This window comes from Eleutherodactylus coqui, chromosome 4, assembly GCF_035609145.1.
Source record: "Eleutherodactylus coqui strain aEleCoq1 chromosome 4, aEleCoq1.hap1, whole genome shotgun sequence".
In the NCBI taxonomy this organism is placed as follows: domain Eukaryota; kingdom Metazoa; phylum Chordata; class Amphibia; order Anura; family Eleutherodactylidae; genus Eleutherodactylus; species Eleutherodactylus coqui.
Genome location: NC_089840.1, coordinates 294,645,879 through 294,665,173, shown reverse-complemented (window position 1 = coordinate 294,665,173; position 19,295 = coordinate 294,645,879). Strand labels below are relative to the sequence as shown.

General features: G+C 45.5%; 1 protein-coding gene across 2 annotated transcripts in view; it reads right to left on the bottom strand.

The window, feature by feature from the left end:
* The window catches only part of RBM20 (RNA binding motif protein 20), a 273,263-nt gene that overhangs the window by 48,184 nt on the left and 205,784 nt on the right, over positions 1 to 19,295 (bottom strand). The window contains exons 6-7 of one of the 2 annotated variants that reach the window (XM_066601410.1): positions 14,604 to 14,747; positions 14,201 to 14,332 (exon numbers count right to left, since the gene is read on the bottom strand). The exons of the other annotated variant lie outside the window; for it this stretch is intronic. Coding sequence (XP_066457507.1) covers positions 14,201 to 14,332; positions 14,604 to 14,747 — 276 coding nt within the window. The remainder of the gene's footprint in view (positions 1 to 14,200; positions 14,333 to 14,603; positions 14,748 to 19,295) is intronic. 2 annotated transcript variants of the gene reach the window in all.

The window sequence follows — 19,295 nt, the reverse complement described above, 5'->3', positions numbered from 1 at the left end:
CTTGATTACAGGCAGTGGTGTTAGATCAACAAAAGGAAATCATTAGTTTACAGAGGCAACTTCTGGATTTGCATCACTCAGGCTCTGATGTCCACATGTCACTGCCCGCAAAATTCGGTGGGGATCGTCGTCAGTTTAGAGGCTTTCTTAATCAATGCTAGATTTATCTTCAAATGCAGCCGACCCTATTTACTAGTGACCGGAAAAAGGTATTTTTTATCATTAACCTCCTCACTATGAGGTGTTTGCCTGGGCCTCGCCATACGTAGAGATCAACAATAATCTCCTCGACAGCCTCGATGCCTTCACTATGGGGCAAATCTTTGATGATCCGAACCGCTGTGCCATGGCTGAAGGGAGGTTACATAGCCTACGACATGGGCGATATTCCATTGCAGAATTTACAGCAGAATTTCGTCGCTGGCTGAATGATACCACGTGGAATCCTGCTGCACAACAGAGCCAATTTCGCCGGGTATTATCTGATTGGGTAAAAGACGAACTTGCCAGAGTGGAGACTCCCAATAGCTTGGAACACTTCATCCAGTTATGCATCCGGATTAATCAGAGACTTTCTGAGCGGCGAAAGGAGAGACTGTTGGATTTGGGTACCAGCATCCCGTACTCCTTCAGTCAATCCACATCAAGTCCCAACCCAAGGACTGAAGCCACGCCAGAACCGATGCAGTTTGACGTCATCTGCAAACCTCTCTCAACCAAGAAAGAAAGAAGCTGGGCTGAAAAAATAATTTATACCTTTATTGTGGGAGTTCAGGACATTATGCCCTAAACTGTCCAAAAAGGCTCCAAAGGACTCTTGTCTTAGCCCACGTCAAGCTCACGACCAATCCAACCATCATGAAACAAGTAGTTCAGGACGGTGTGGAAACCCTTCCTCCGCTCCACCATTTTGTCATCCCAATTGAGATTGTAATGGGCGGCGACCAAAAGACACAGTGCTCAGCGATGTTGGATTCGGGAGTGGGGTGGAATTTCATTAGACTCAAGTCCATACCGATGGATATGAAAACTATGGATGGGTCACCCTTGTCTTCAAGTCCTGTCACACAGGAAACAATTGAACTGGAGTTCCATATGAACCCTGACCATCAACAATCAGCTTCCAGCTCATTTCATCCCCCAAGTTTCCAGTGATTCTCAGGATCCCCTAGTTTTCTACCCATAATCCCTCTATCAACTGGAAAACCAGGACCATTGCCTTCCATTCCGAATACTGTAAGGAAAACTGCCAAATGGCACCATCCACCCCTAAACCAGTACAAGACCTCAAGGATGATCAACAGGACTTAGAGAAATTGCCAGTTAACTACCGGATGTTCAGGGATGTTTGCAGCAAGAAGAAGTCTGACCAGCTGCCATCTCACCGGTGAAATGACTGTCCTATTGAGCTGCTCCCTGGATCTTCTATTCCATTTGGGCATATCTTCAACCTCTCAGAACCAGAGTTGAAGGCCCTTCGGGAACATTTGCATGACAATCTAAAGGAGGGCTTCATCCAGCCTTTTTTCCTCTCCGGCAGGAGCAACCATTTTCTTTGTTGAAAAAAAAGATTCAACCCTTCGACCGTGCATCGGAAACTAAACAAGAGTACCATTAAGAATCGCTATCCTCTCCCATTAATCCCAAAACTGCTGAAGAGGCTTCGGGCAGCCAAAAACTGGACCTCAGAGGAGCATATAATCTGGTACAGATCCGTCCTGGAAAGAAGTGGAAGACGGCCTTCCAAACGAGATATAGACACTTTGAATCTCTAGTGATGCCATTCAGTCTCTGCAGTGCTCCCGCTACCTTCCAGCACTTTATCAATGATGTATTTCAAGACCTGCTGGATTAATTCGTCGTGACATATCTCGACGACATCCTCATATTCTTTGACAATTTGGAGGAACATCGCAGTTGAGTTTGGGTGGTCTTGGAACAAAGAGAACCAAAAGAATAACCTCTACATCAAGTTAGAGAAATGTGAGTATGAACAGACCCGAATACAACTCCTAGGTTACATCATCTCCCCAGAGGAATTAAGTATGGATCTCAACAAGATTAAAGCCATACTGAATTGCCCCATTTCAAGAAATTTGAAGAAAGTACAGCGCCTGATTGGTTTCGCAAATTTCTACAGAAGATTTATCAAGGACTTCTCAAAAGTCATCTATCCCATCACCTCCCTCACAAAGAAAGCACACACATTTTCCTGGTCCCCAGAGGCAGAAACCGCTGTTGAAAAACTTAAGACTCTGTTTACTTCAGCACCAGTACTGATCCACCCAAGACCAGAATAGCCTTTTGTTGTGTAGGTGGAAGCCTCCGACTCCTCTGTGGGAGCAATCATGTGACAGTGAGTTGGAGATAGGGTTGTAGGACAGAAATGCGCATGGATGTAGTTGCATCTTATCACCCACAGAGAAAAACTATGATGTCAGGAACAAGGAACTGCTGGCCATCAAAGTGGGCCGAAGGGCAGCCTTCACTCCGCACTTATGTTAATGAACCTTGGATGTCTGTGACCCTGTCTGTGGTTCACCACTTCTCCTTCCTTGGACCACTTTTGGTAGGTATTACCCGCAACATACCGGGGCACCTCACAAGGCTAACATTATGGAGATGCTCTGACCAGTTATCTACACATCACTATTTGACCCTTGTCGCTCAGATCCTTACACTTCACCATTTTTCCTGCTTCCAACACAACAACGTCAAGGACTGACTAATTACTTGGTGTCCAATACAGTGCACTCCTGACAGGTGCCACTGGGCTAAGATTCACGTTATTCACTTTACCTGTCTGTGGTTTTAACACTATAGCCAATCGGTGTGTATGCTGTTGTAGTAATAATCAAATGGAGTGAATATTTATACGCAGAAGCTTTGATTGCCAATAATGACAGAGGCTTCAGTCCAAGATAAATATCCAGGATTTAGAAGCCTTAAGGCCTATTTCAACGCAACGATAATCGTTCAAAATTCACTCAAAAGCTATATTTTGAGCGATAATTACTGTGTCTAAACGCACCCATCGTGCACTTTTCGTTTACTGCTGACTTCAAGCCAGCTTGAAAATCATCCTGTAGTCTTATCAGACCACAGGCTGAGTTCTCCGTGGGATAGCGCTGATAGTATTCTTTCAGCTGCTATCCTGCTCGAGAACAATGGAGCTGAATGCAGGTAACAGACCTCCAGCTGTTATCCGCATTCAGCAAAAGGCTTCATTTGCACGCTAATAAGCTACTAAGTAGCTGAGTAGTTACTTAGTAGTTTATGCAAAATGATCGCTCAAAACTGCCATTCAAGTTACCTTTTGAATGAATTTTGAGCAATCATCTTTCCGTGTAAATCAGCCTTCAGAAAGGGTTGCAAAAAATAGATAATGGAGGGACTACCAAAAAATTGGTACCTCAGCCCTACTCTCCAATAAAGCTTGTAAAACTGTAGTGTGGAATATCCAACTTCTCTTTTAGTAAATTGGTTTAAAACCAGCAGAAGTTATGCATTTCAGGGTGGGGGGGAGGAACCCCTTCATCAGTCAAGCTGGGATAGGACATCACTCTTGGGACTGGAGGCATATGGACCCAAAAGTGATGATGACGTCTCACAGAGGCTCCCGCAGGCCCTGGTCAACAGACTGTCTCTTTCCAGAAATTCTGTCGTGTCACTCTGTAAGGCCTCCTGTCCACGGGCGTTGCGGTATCCTGCGGCGGATCTCCGCGGTCAGCCTAATCTAAAAGATATGCTGACCGCAGAAAATCGGGGCAATTCGCAGCATGCTGCGAATTGCCAGCCAAGAGCAGACAATCGCAATGATTCACTGCTCATGGACAGGGGGCTGGCACTTTCCATAGAAATGCTATGGAAAGCTTCAGGCGGTGTGATTCGACGGCAGTTTACCGCCGGCGAAATCACTGCCGTGGACAGGGGGCCTAAAGGTTTTACACATCCAATTAATTCCGATATTATTTTTTCATTATATATTGTACTTTACTTAGGTGGTAAAAACAGATCAATATAATTTGTGTATATTTATAGAAAATGACAAAATTGAGGAAAATTGAGGAAAATTTTTTTTTCAACTGCCATGACAAATATGCACATACGTATTGTACTAATTTTGACCAAATATATATTTACACTTGTGTACTTTATTTTAGAAGCACATTTGAAAAAATGTGGCACTTTTTTCTAAGCAATTTTGGAGATTTAGTAATTAACATAGATTTTTTAAATTCTGGCATATATTGTTTTTATTTTCATTGATATTTTATTTAGAATTTTTTATTTAAGTACATGTTATTGATAGAATAAATTAACGTAAGAATACATTCACAGATAGTGGAATTTGTACAAATTTTCCACCTCAGAAAATCTGCACCAAAATTTGCGTCCAATTCTGAATTACGCTACTGGTGCAGATATTGACATAGTTTCGCAGCATATTTCACCCTAACATTTCAAAGGGTGTAATTAGCTGAGGATCTCCCTCAAAAACGTATCAAATCTGCACAAATGGTGTGGATTGTGACACAGATTTTGGTGAATATTCCCACGAAAATCCACGGCACAAAATAGGCAACGAGGACAACTAAATTAATAAACAGAATGGGAGGACTGAGAGGCATCAAAATTAGAATTATTCACCCTAGAAAAAAGACGGCTAAGGGGCGACCAAATAACCATGTATAAATACATTAGGGGACAATACAAGGATCTCTCCCATGATCTGTTTATACCCAGGACTGCGACGGTAACAAGAGGGCATCCGCTACGTCTAGAAGAAAGCAGGTTTCATCACCAACATAGAAGGGGATTCTTTACTGTAAGAGCAGTGAGACTGTGGAACTCTCTGCCTGAGGAAGTGGTGATGGCAAAATCCATAGAGGAGTTTAAAAGGGGACTAGATGTCTTTCTAGAGTGCTGTGATATTACAGGATATAAACATTAGGTGACCAGCGGGGTTGTTGATAAGGGGATCTTCGACTGCTGGACTTGGAGTCAAGAGGGAACCTTCTTTTAAGAGGGATTACTCTAAATGCCATTATGGAGTCTGGGGTAAATTGGCTTTTGCCTCATGGGGTTTTCTTTGCCTTTCTCTGGATTAAAATGTGGGGTTGGGGACGAAAAGAGGTGGAACTGGATGGACATTTGTCTTTTTTAGCTGAGCATACTATATTACTAATCTTGGTGCAGATCCACATCAAAATCTGCTATGTGCGAATGTGCCCTTAAAAATTGTATTTATGGATAAATTATTAAACACGAACTAACTAAATAGTATAGGCGATTGCAATAGAAGGGGTTAAACTGAGATTAATATGTGAAAGGGACTAATGTGTAGCATTTTACATCATAGGCTCTTCTTATTCTCTCTTCTGATCTCACACTGGCAGCAGAGCGAGGGTTAAGAGAAGGGGTGAGACATACAGTGCTGACAGCTCCTCGCTTTCCAGGCCAGCGCTGTTATTAGCTGTCACTAAGGACGTCATCGGTACCTGAACCAATCTGGTCCCGATGACAGCAGGCGAACCACAGGTTGTTAATAACAGCCTGTTCGGGTGTGTTATCTGCTGTGGGGAGCTGACAGCAGAACCTAAATTTACGTCGCTGCTGCACACAGCCTAGGAAGCAGCGACATAAATTTACTGTAGTTGGTCGTAAAGGGATTTAAAAACTGTGCAGTATCTCTGGTTGTTACATTATTCCGTAGTCTGCACACAGAGCATCTCCAATAGAAAGTACGCTGCAACTCCGTTACCAGAAGCACATGTTTAGTGTAATCCCTTAGGTCAGAAGAAGTCCAGGTCAGGAGGTTGTGCAGCTGCCGTAAACAAGCCCAGAATTAAATGTCGCGGAATGCACAGGCCTTCCTGGCAAGTTTGGTATAACATAAGCTAAAAATAGCCTTCCCTTAGACCTGCCGGCCATCAGGGCTAACGTATAGTTAATGTATACTCCCTATCAGGGTATCAGGTTCAATCTATTAATACTATTCAGCTCCCAGTGATTTACTATTCTCTAAATCTATTATTAGGTAAAATGTACTGCTCATCAACTTGATCCAAGTCAGAAATGTGACAGCTTGGATGATGTATCTGATGGCGCAATAAAATGTGGCAGGCTTGCAGTAGTTTTTCCAGACGTATGATGAAACCTCTTTGAGACAAGTACTAAAAATTGCATTGAAAAATATATGGCCAGTATGCATAATATATGGAAAAACTGGAAATCTGTTATGGAAATTCTGGTCCGGATAAGGGAGGTGGGTGAGGGGGCGGGTGGGGTTGGAGAGGTTTCACAGAAACTAACAGCACTCACCGTCAGTATGAGGAACAGCCAACAAACTGTTGAAATGTTACAAATATGGGAAATTTTTGATTATCTATGCGGGGGAGTCAAAAACGATCCGCACTCTGCTTGCAGAATTTAATTCAATCAACTTTCAGAAAAGAAAGTTTCAGTGCACTTTATCCATCTGTCAACAAGCATTCATATTTCCCCATTAAAAAAATGATTTTGGCTGAGCTGCGAGTCACAAACGCACCACTGTCATCACCTCTTCATCAGAAGTGAATCTTTGTCAGGGCTTCTTTCAGGGGACCAAACAGGGGATAGTCCAATGGCATAAGATCAGGACTATAGGGAGGTATGCTTTAACACCTCCAAACAAAGTTTTTGTAGAGCGTTGACAGTATGGGCAGCAGTAGTACAACACCCTTGGATAGCATTCTCTGTTTTGTTTGAATTTTAGGCTTCAACTCTTCAGTGAGCATCTCATTGTAATGAGCACTCTTGATTGTTGAACCTTTTACCTGATAATGTTCCAGCTCTTTCTTCATGACTGACATTTGTGCAACCTTCCTTGAACTTCATGCAAACTTCTTTGCAACAAAACACTTTTTCCATACCACGAAAAACGAACCACTGTACGCTGCTCTTATTTCGTGCAAATCACAAGTGGGGCAGCCATCTTTTCTTGCCTTGCAGTCATACCACGTTCAAACTTGCATAGCAGAGGAGACAGCGACCAACAGCGGAAAGCGTTGATAAGACAGAGCGGCCAACAGAAGTTTTAATGTAACTGGAGTGCCGATCATTTTTGACTCACCCTTGTATTTTACAATGTGACGTAATATAGCAAATTGTTGTAGTTTATGATTGCAATCACTATAAATAAAATATGGCAACCCACTGCCATCTATGTACTAGCCGAGGGTTACAAGGCGACATGCTGCACAGTAGACAATCCATATCTCATGCAAAAATGAAACACTGCCAAAACCACTAAATGGGTGCAATAAAATGCAACACAGCTTTACCAATCGACGACATATACAAATAGAAAACTCTTCAGTGTTGTAGGTGAGACAGTTTGTAGCAAGAACCCTATAAGGCCAGTTTGACACAACAGTAGTACAGGCACATTTGTTGTTGCTGTTAGCCATTTAGTCGTTCACGACCCTTGGCGACCCTAAAGACGAGCTCCCTCCATGTTTTTCGGTTTTGCACGGCTTCTTTCAGTTGTGTGATATCCAGTATCCGCTCTGACAGTATCAGCCATCATGTCCTTTGGCAGCCAGGTCTTTTGCCACTGATCTGTCCAAGCATTATAATAATAAACTTTATTTGTATAGCGCCAACTTGTTCCGCAGCGTTTTCAAGCGACTCTGCTCACATTACATGGCCAAAATCCGTGAGGCTGAGTCCGGTCATCTTGTCCTCCAGTGATATATCAGGTCTTATACATTCAGGATTTCTCTGTTTGTTCCTCTCGCCATCCAGGGCATACAAAACAGCTTTCGTCAACAGCTCAAACGCATCAATTCTCTTCCTATCAGCTTCCTTCGCAGTCCATCTTTTACATCCATACATGGCTCTGGGGAACACGGTGGTTTGCAATATCCTGTGTTTAGTTGCTATACCGATATCCCTACTTTTCCAGATTTTGTCCATGTTTAGCATCGCGCTTCGCCCCATTGCTATCCTACGTTTTATCTCTGGCATAGACTCTCCAGCCTGGTAAATTTTTGAGCCACTGAAGATGAAGTCTGGCACGCATTCTATGACCTCATTGTCGTGGAGATTGTTGATGTTTCTTCCACCTATTTGCACCCTGATTTCCAATTCGTCTCGTTCCATTTTCTGCATAATCACTTCCGCATATAGGTTAAACAAGAAGGGTGAGAGGATGCAGCCCTGTCAGACACCTTTGCCGATCCCAAACCAATCTGTGTCCCCATACTGTGTTCTCACAGGGGCTTCTTGATTGGTATAAAGTGATTTTATTTGCTTGACTAGATGTGCCGATATGCTCAGCTCTTGTAGGCGGTGCCATAGCTTGTCATGGTCGAGACAGTCAAAGGCCTTGATGTAGTAGATGAAGCACATATAGATATTCTTTCGGTATTCTCAAGCTTTTTCTATGGTCCATAGCAGGTTCGCAATATGGTGGTGGGGGCTGCATCCTCACCGGAGTCCTGCCTGTGCATTAGTAAGTGCTGCTTCAATTACTGACTGACCAAACTCATGACATCAGGGATCTGCGGTGCTCCCAGATGTGGTCAGTAGAGCCGCGGTTGGCCCAGGACACTCGTTCATATTACAGGTGTATAAACTGGCCTAATTAGCAGATATCACATGTGATACTGATAGGAAATTACCCTATATGCGTCTCTCTTATCTTGTATTTCCTGTGGCAGGAAAAACTTTTTACCTTTGTCATGAAGTTGCATACTCTAATTTTGTTGTTCTTGCTTAAGAATAAATATTGCCCATTACCACTTGACAGGTTGGCACGCTGATTACTGACTTGTGGTATATAGCCAGTGATAGCAGTCGTGAAGTATTAAATATGAATAGTCCACTCTTACAACAAGCAAGAGCTACATAACAGCCTGAACTGTGACCAAACTACTTCTGTCCCATAGCAAATGCCGAACAGCTTCTATAGTACCAGCTATTAGCCTACAGTGTGTGGGGAAAGTGGACAAATAGACATGGAAGGTCGAACCACCGAATCTACCCTGACTTGTGCCCTCACGCACTCCTTACTGCACTCCCCTGCCCACACATTTCACTTACAGTGTTGGCAGTCTATGGGGGAACCTTTGGACATATATCAATATAATTGTGTAGTTCTACTTGTGGTCTTATTCAACTCTTCACCTACAAAGAACTCTTGTAGTTATTGGGGGTAATACTGCCTATTTATAGGGGGTTTCCAGGACATAAAGACAGATAACGAACTGAATACTCACCTATCCTGGCTGCAGCCCCGATGCCCACCACACGAAACCTGGAAGAAGTTGTCACTATGGGGTTAAAGGCTGAGTTATAGCCATAGATGAATATCCATAAAACCTTACAGAGACTCATATGCTGCTACCGGCTTATCTCTCAAGGCTGCCCAAAGAGTAAGCAGGGCATGGCCTCTATGAAGGACATAAGGTGACAGGGCTGTACTGAATGTAGGTAGTTCTGATATTATGCTGATGCCACATGGAAAATTATGTAATGTGTGACCAAAACTCCCGCTGAGTTAGACTTCCAAGCCCTACGCCTGGCGGGTGCAATAATCACGACAGGAGAGGTTAGAAGTGTAAGGTTACTTCCAATGCTCCTGCAGAGACAGCATCACCCCCGGCCGGCCGCTGCGTCCAGACATGGCAGTCACAACTGTCAAATCTTCTTTCATCTTTCTTCTAACCTGACAGGTTTGTCATCCACTAGTTAAAGGGGTTGTCCCGCGCCAAAACGTGTTTTTTTTTTTTTTAAACCCCCCCCCCCCCCCCCCGTTCGGCGCGAGACAACCCCGATGCAGGGACCTAAAGAAAAATCCGCACAGCGCTTACCTGAATCCCCGCGCTCCGGTGACTTCTTACTTACCGGCTGAAGATGGCCACCGGCATCTTCTCCCTCGGTGGACCGCAGGGCTTCTGTGCGGTCCATTGCCGATTCCAGCCTCCTGATTGGCTGGAATCGCCACGTGACGGGGCGGAGCTACACGGAGCTACACGGAGCCCCATTGAGATAAGAAGAAGACCCGGACTGCGCAAGCGCGGCTAATTTGGCCATTAGACGGCGAAAATTAGTCGGCTCCGTGGAAACGAGGACGCCAGCAACGGAGCAGGTAAGTGAAAAACTTCTTATAACTTCTGTATGGCTCATAATTAATGCACAATGTATATTACAAAGTGCATTAATATGGCCATACAGAAGTGTATAGACCCACTTGCTGCCACGGGACAACCCCTTTAATATGTGGAAGGAGAGGGAACAAACTGGCCAAACACATAGGAGGTCTTCTGGCCAGAGATGTATCGGAAACTGTGTAGTTAAGCCTTTGGACTTCCCTGAATTTCTGCAACGATTGCTAATAAAGTAAAGGTCTGATTGATATTTAGATCACAATTAGACAGACATATTGTAAGTAATAACACACAGATTGTACCATTCATGTCTTTTATTCAGCACAGTGAGTAACATCCACAGTGTAGGGAAAAGAAAAAGTAAGTGAAACAGGTCTTTGACAAGTCCTGACTTATGTATACAGGCCTCTTCATGACAAAGCATCTCCATAGGGTCAAAAGTGTTGTCAGGGACTTTGGGCATCTTTTCTATTGATGACCTATCCTGAGGATAGGTCATCAATAGATGACTGGCAGAGGTCCTCCGCTTGGGATCCACGCCAATCAGCTAATTCCCGGCGCTGCTGTCAATATGGTCAACACGGGAAGCAAACAGCACTGTCACCACTGCAGCAGCCTGGTTCAATACTGCCGGCACAACTCGCATTCAATTCATAACATAGAGGAAGCCGCAACAATGTGTGTGTCAAAGGCCTGTCGGAGTCTGTGGAGCCTCTTGACCTCTTCAGCCTGCAGGCCCTCTTTATTAATGCACTGGGCACACCACCAGCATCTCCCTTTGAATTAGGTCCCTGGGATAGATAGATCCTGGGGTGTGATCTGCCAGATACACAGATATCAGTTGAAAGAGTCTTGTCTTAAAAAGCTGTAAAATATCATCTTGTAGATCTTGTCAGATCTGTCCTGAGCTACATAGATGAAACGCAGGGTACTCAATACTGGACAACATTCACCAAAATAACCTGCAATACTCCTGAGGTTCTCCTTTTAGATTACAAGCTTGTCATTGAAGTTGCTACCTCACCTCTCGGGTTCCTGAGGAGGCCTCATCCTTCATGTCAGCCCTACACCTTCCTACTGTTTCCATCCTAGATCGGTTATCACTCTTCTGTTGCTTCAGTGGGACCGAACATGGAGACCACACAGAAGGAAAGAGCCCCATACAATCTCAGCTTCAGTTGCTCCACATGGCTCTTTATCTTCAGCTGCTTGGCCTCAGACCTGAACATCTGACTTGAGCATCTAACTTGTTAAATTTTTTTCTGAGATCACTTTCATCTTTGTTGAGAGATACCTCCCTTAATTGCATTGCAGACCTAAGCCCCCTGAAGTGTACCTAAACTGGTTCTATCTGATCATAGCTGTCAGGGTCCTGCTCACAAGGACTCAATGCCTTATACTATTTAAGAATGTTTGATGATGGTTTGCAGGGTCCTGCACAATACCTAAGTTATGGTGCTGTTAAGGTTGCAGTGGCCAAGCGCCGATGTAGGTGAGACCACGGGTAAACAAGATGGTTGTCACGGGTGGCTCTGCGATCCCTTCCAACAGTGGCAGCAAAAACTTATAGCGACTATGTCTAATGGTTGTGTCACATGACACCAGTGAACTTTAATAGTTGGTAATAAAATAACTGGGACGAGTCCACTTTAGCTTTGTTGTAAACCGAAGGCACACAGTTTACTAAGCAGTCTGGTAACTTGAAGTACAATTAACAGTATAAAGGCTTCAGTTTAGCCAAGTCAATAACGCTGGTTACAGTACATTCAAGAAATTAAGCTCTTCTATTTTCAACGCACTCTCATTTGATTTATGGTTACTCTAGACACAATCCCGTCAGGCTGAGTTATCTGAGGGTTGCTATGCAGATTTTGTAGTTATGGAGACTTGGGTTAACTGTACTTTCCCTGGCATCAGTTTAACAGGAGCTTGTAACACTCACTCTCGTGTAGCAAAGATCCCAACTTTTTCTCACTTGTTTCTCACTTCTTTTTGCACTTGTCTTTAGAAGCTTGTAATCTCTCCTCCTCCACTCCGAACAGCGTTAGTTCCTGCAGCGCTGCTGTACACCTCCTCCCTTGTCTACATCCAGACGACTCCTCCTCCTAACTCCTCCTTCACTTCCTCTCTATTTTGCCGCACTTGCTCTCTAATTCCCCTTTACATCCTGCCTCGCCCTGCTCAGTTTCCCCAGCTTGCATCCCCCTCCACCAATCTGGAGCCAGACGTTACCAGGCAGAATAGGCAATGTCAAGAAAGGGGAAAGACAGGGTCTTTCTGACGTACAATACCAGAAATGTCTCCAAAAGAGTACATAGATGGGTGTTTAGGGAGCAGTGATTATGCAAACATCCTGTAGGACCTCCCTGGCCACTACAGGGTAGGTGGCCGGGAGCCGGGGGATGTATTTTTTTATACTCACCTACTTCAGCGATCCAGTGCTGTTGCCCTCTGAAGATCGCACGGTACTGGAAAATCTGACTCTTTTTAGAGTCCTGTGCGCCCCCTAACAGCATAACAGCTTATAGTGCTGTGGGGACGTGACTGGCTCCCTTTCAGCTGAACACAGCTGTATTTGTGGTGGTCTGCTTGGGCGAAGCCTTGGACCCGTGGGGGCTAGACTGGTTGTGAAGAAATGCTTTGGATACACTGGAGCTATGATTCCTCCACACACATGGGAAGAATCAAATATTGTAGTATATATATATATATATATATATATATATATATATATATATATAGCATCAGCTCCTATCTATGAATAGATAAGACTGTACTGCTCAAGGCATGACAGCCAGCAGAGCAGTATCAGCTAGAGGGAGAAGGCTGCGGTGCTGGGCTGTGTTAGTGAGCATGCAGTATCCTCTTCTGAGATTAGAACTGTGCCTGCACATGGGTGATCCTCTGCTCCTGATTGCCCGCCCAGCTCATAAATATTCATGTGGGTGAGACAGGATGGTCAGGACAGGAAGCCAGGAGCCTCTGACCATGGTCATTACATCAGAGGAAGTCTCAAAATCAGGACACTAGGGTCATGTGACACCCGACTGAACCACAAGAACTCATTTAAAGTAAACAAAAGGCATTGTTGAATGCTTCACTTAGGTTAACACACACAGGTCATTCATGGGGTTCTTATTAACAAGGGCTCAAGACTGAAAAAAAACAAGCCTTCAAAGTCTTAATTGCTAACTTAGACTCTCTAGAAACCTCCCGTAAACACTATTCTCAGATTACTCTAAGGGCTTGCTTACAGGAGCGTATATCGGCCCGAGTTTTCACGGCCTGCCTATATACGCGTCCATCTGAGCAGTTCCCCCTTCCCTCCCCTCCCCGGCTCTCTGCCTCTCTCCTCCCCTCCCCGGCTCTCTGCCTCTCTCCTCCCCTCCCCTCCCAGCAGTTCCCCCTTCCCTTCCCCTCCCCGGCTCTCTGCCTCTCTCCTCCCCTCCCCTCCCAGCAGTTCCCCCTTCCCTTCCCCTCCCCGGCTCTCTGCCTCTCTCCTCCCCTCCCCTCCCAGCAGTTCCCCCTTCCCTTCCCCTCCCCGGCTCTCTGCCTCTCTCCTCCCCTCCCCGGCTCTCTGCCTCTCTCCTCCCCTCCCCGGCTCTCTGCCTCTCCCCTCCCCTCCCCGGCTCTCTGCCTCTCTCCTCCCCTCCCCGGCTCTCTGCCTCTCCCCTCCCCTCCCCTCCCAGCAGTTTGCAATGGGATTTTTTTTTGCTGCGATTTTTTTCCCGCAAGCTTAAATCGCAATCGCTGTCCGCTCATGTGAATGTTCTATTCTTGCTAATGGATGCGGAATGCTGCAGATCGTCTGCGTGGGTGATGATCACGGATTCATGTCCTCATGACCTGAACCAACTCCTGGCCTCTGGCAGGTCTGAGATGCTATATAACAGACGGACCCACCAGGCTTTTGAATGGTCAGTTGTTTTGCTGGGCTGTATAATCCAGACCAGTGAAGGAAATGTAACGGAAGCCATCGTATCTTTGATAAAAACACGAACGGCGATGGTGCGCTCATGTTACTGTGTAACGCAGACGTTCGTTACCTTCAGCTGGAGCTCTTGGTATCTCTTTGACATGCGGATCAATAATTTTTCATCATTCATCACTGCTGGTTTCTCCTTGTAGTATTGCACCATCGCCTCCGCAGCCTCGGTGTATGCCATTTCCAGAAATGCCTGCATATAACCAGAAAAGGTTAGCGATTCACCCCTTAGTTACTGCAGTCACTGAGGCCAAAGGTGGCCGACACCGGGGGGAAAAATAAGGGTAAGATCCCATTCCGTCCCCTTCTATGTGTCCCAGGACTTTGGTAAACCTAGTGTCTAGTTGGAATCTCATCAGTAGTATCTCTGAGTTACGGTACGATTGTGTGATACTGTGTCCACCACATAGTCACCAAATGAGAATATTCATTTATATGGAGAGGAAAGGAACGTCTAAAATTACCTGATTTGTTGATTTCATCAAAATGTAGTTGGTGACCTTCCCGAAGGGCAGCCCGAGGTTAATGACATCCGTCTCATTGCAGCTTCCTTCAGGCAGGTTGCAGATATGAACCACCCGGCCGGCTGAAGATTTCCTCTGTGTAAACTAAGGGAACATCAGAGCTGCATTACTGTCATCATTGGGATTGTTTGTCTCAACTCTTAAAGGGATTGTCCGCTTGTAAACTGTTGCTGGCTCATCCTTAGGGCTCTTAGATAGAACGGTATCGTTCAAAAAAATCACTGGATTGTGCCAATTTGAACGACAATCGTTCAGTGTAAACACGACCAACTATTGAGTGATGAACAAGAATTCATTTGCTTCTCGTTGGTCATTTTACTAAGGCATAAAAATAATCATTTGTACCTTGTTGTGCGGTAAATGTTTACATTCACTGGTACAAAGAATGCGAACGACTGAATAATTCGCAAACGACCTTGTGAACGATTTATCTGCCTGTATAAACAGGCTGTATGAGCGAACTCTGTCATTGTTCTCTCATGCAAATGCTTTATCACTTTGTGTAAAATGAGCCTTAGGATAGGCCGTCAATACTAGATTGGCAGGGGTCTGCTATCTGAGACCCCTGCCGAACAGCTGGTCACCCAGCATGTGGGCTTGTGCACTGAGCCGATTTCTGCAATAAGCAGACAGCTCTGTTCCCACAGCAGTGGCCAAGTTTGGTATTACAAGCATTGAAGTGAATGGGAACTTTACCTGCAAAAGACAGGGACCGCTGCATTGAGAACGGAGCGGTGTGCTTCCCTTTTGGGTGAGGAGCTAATCAGAGGTGTTCCAGGCAGCAGACCCCTACTGTCCTAAGGATAGTCCATCAATTGTTTGCAGCTGGACAACCCCTTTAATTACATGGTCTGTCATGCTGTTTTACCAATACTGTTGAATAAAAGTTCTGCATGTCCTCAACCAGATCAGGTCCTGTCACCAGCTGCTTACTATGGGCTCATTCCCACTGACTCCGCAGTGAATGGAGTCAATAAATACGTTGATTATCATTGATCCACTCACATTGGGGTATATACATTGCGTATAATAGGCGCGTAAAAAGGATTGCAGCTTGTTCTATTTTACCGTGTATTACGCACGTACAGACCTATTATTCTCTATGGGTTGAATATTAAACGCTGTACATACACCATACATTGTATACATGCGGTGCTTGATATACATCGTCGCTATGAGACAAAGCGGGGAAATAAAAAAAAAAAAGAAACTAGTCACACTGCGCCTGACAGTAGCGATGCCAACTCACCGCCGGCTCACATGGCGGTAAGACGCTGCGTTTTTACGCATACAGCCGTGGGAATGAGGCCCTTGGCTGCATGTTACAAAGTAGTCCGAGCCAAACTGGGAGATAACAAGGGACACAAACTACGGGAAGACCTTTTTGAGAACACTCAAAAGTGCAATGAAAAAGTGTTCTGGAGGGCGATCTCCTCTGGAGAGCCGGTACACTCCGAATATACAGAAGACCAGCAGTAGTCGGTATTGGGACCTTCTGGAGATTACCCTCGCTGGGTTTTGTTACCGTTCACATTATTTTGCAAACTTTACAGCAATTTTATTCCTGGTAAAAACATATATTTCCTGTGTAAAAATTATTTTCCTAGAGAAGTTTTCAAATGAGAATCCGTCTCGCTTTCTGCTCTAATTACTTGCATCGTTGTGTTCGCTGCGTCGCATAAGGGCTCATTCACATAATTGTGATTTCACCGCGCATTACGCACGCGATGCACGGCCGTGTACTATGTGGGCAATGGAGTCAATGAAAGTACATTGATGTTCACTGATCCATTCACATTAGCGGGTAAACACTGTGTGTAGATACGTGCGTGGAAAAGATCGCAGCATGTTCTGTTTCACCGTGTAGCACACAGCCAGATCACTAGACTTCTGTATGGTAGTGCATGTAATGCTGTGTGTATGGGCGCTGTCGCACACGCAATGCCGCCATGAGAAAGAGCAGGCGATTTAAGAAAAAAAAAAAGAAACTAGTCGCACTACACATGACAGCGTGCGTGAGACATACAGTCATGCGCAGTTCACTCGCTGCCATAGTGGCGATAGCCGACTTATCAACAGCTCCCGCAGCGTTTAACACATACAACTGGCAGCAACACAGATGAGAATAAAGCCATAGTCATTGGAAGAGTAAATATACTGCAGTAATAGCATCTAATCTGTGTAACACCCCATACCCAGCTCGGCTCTGAAGGACCAACATTGTAAAACAGGTAAGGCCCCCCGTCCACGGCAGGATTTTACTGGCGGTAAACCGCCGGCGAATCATCCCGGCCACCGCTTTGCATAGCATTGCTATGGAAAGCGCCGGCACCTGTCCACGAGCGGAGAATCATTGCGATTCTCCGCTCGCGGCGGGCCATAATCAAATAGGGCTGACCGGCGGAGATTCAGCGGCGGCTCCCGCGGCGGAAATCTGCCGCGGGACTTCGCATCGCCCGTGGACACGGGGCCTAAGTTGCAAAACACTTTTTCTTATCAGATACAAATGACCGGAAGCAAAATAACAGATGGAACATGCAGCATTAGGCGATGAGTCAGTATTAAATTACTTCATTTGTCCAGTCACTTCCATGCAGTGCAGCCCCTGGCTGATGCTTATCAGACTTCCATTTTCACATCTATACCATTACACATCAGCACAGCATTAGCCAGAGGCTGTAGCATTTTTCCCTGCTGGGGAGTGGCGTGAGGGAAACAGTTTAATTATCATTATCTTCTATATTCACCTACAAAAGGTACAGACCGCAAGTATACAGCCAGGAGGGTGCGCTGTGATCTCCTCTATTATATCCGTGCAATCATTAACAGTAACTGTGGCAGGAGTGTATGGGTCCCCCTGCAGGCAGGTCCATGTAACAACGTCATGCAGACAGAGATTTTGACTAGAAAATGAACACATAACCCCAAGTAGATCTGAGCTGGTCAGAACTGCGAATCCATGACCATCTGGGGAGAATGCGGCCAGGAGATTCAGAAAGAAAGGAAAAACTAACGAAGGTCATGTAAATATATAAAATAAAAGGAAAACCTTTGCATAAAACAAATCACAAAAACAAAGCGCAAGCGAAGCTGATGCAGGTCCGGATCCATGACGTATCCTGCGAACACAACCATCTATTTGTGGACTACATGGCTAGACTTTTCTAGAAACCTGACCACTTTGTTTATGGTTAAAGCAAAGGCCAAGTGTATCTTGTCGGCCCCCTGATACAACAGCAGGAGCTGTAACTGGATTACTGCACAAGTCATTCCTGTGTTGTGTCAAAGTGTGGCAGTGCGGGGGACACAATATTTATGCTGACTGAGGCGAAGTGTGAAGTGGTCACCTCACGGTACATCGTTCTCAGGTCGCCTCCTCGTCGCGGCGCCACTGCTTTCGGTAAATGCTATTTTTCCAGGCACCCATAAGTGTCCTCTCTGCTTGCGGGCCGCTCCTGTGCAGCTCAGTTTCAGGGTAATCATGGATTTAATACCGACAGACAAGCAAATCTTGATATTTTTTATAGCATAAACTAAGGCCGTTCTTAAATAAAGACGGATTTGAATTGCGGATTCCGCGATCGCCATTCGTGCGTCTGGTATGCTGTAATACGGGGGCAATCAAATGTATTATCTTACACATTTTCACTCACACTTGCGTGTAGGCATTGCGGATTCTGCAAACGCAAGAAAAATGGCAGCAAGCTCTATTTTACAACGCATTCCACGCATATGAGCCCCATTGATCACTATGGATGCGTTCGAAATGCAGTGCATACGCAAATAACAGTGCATGTGGACGCGGATTCGTACGCACGATGCTAGGAGACCAGATAACAAATGGTATAAAGAAGGCAGGAATTTGTGGGCAGACAATGCAGATGGAGTCTGGGGAGCAACACACCATCCAGACTGTCTGCAACCTCCGCTTGTTCTACCGGGCTCAACCACCGAGCCGAGAGAGCAGCATTCTGTCCTGAAGGCTGTCAGAGCAGCGCTCACCACGACAGCATAAGAGGGTGTTTCCAGGGTGGTTGCCTGAGCGATAGAAGGGTGTTTCCAACTGTCTGATGTAATTCCCTGTTTGTATCCATTGTTCTGTATAGACAATATGCTGTCCATACGATGTGCATACGCGATCATATACAATTTGCTTCGGTGGTCATACACTGCGGATATACGCTCGCGGAATCTGACACGGTCAGGTGAGCCTGGCCTAAGACTGGTCCATTGTGAATTATTGCCATTGATGATCTCGATCTAGGAAAATAATATCTGCATTTTTGAGTTGGAAGAGACCTCCGGGTTCATCGGGACCTCCGGAGTCATTGGGTCCTCCTGGGTCATTGGGTCATCGGGTCCTCCTGGGTCATCAGGACCTCCGGGGTTATTGGTTCCTCCGGGTTCATCGGGACCTCCTGGGTCATTGGGTCCTCCTGGGTCATTGGGTCATTGGGTCCTCCTGGGGCATTGGGTCCTCCCGCGTCATTGGGTCATCGGAACCTCCTGGGTTATTGGTTCCTCCTGGTTCATCGGGACCTCCGGAGTCATTGGGTCCTCCTGGGTCATTGGGTCATCGGGTCCTCCTGGGTCATCAGGACCTCCGGGGTTATTGGTTCCTCCGGGTTCATC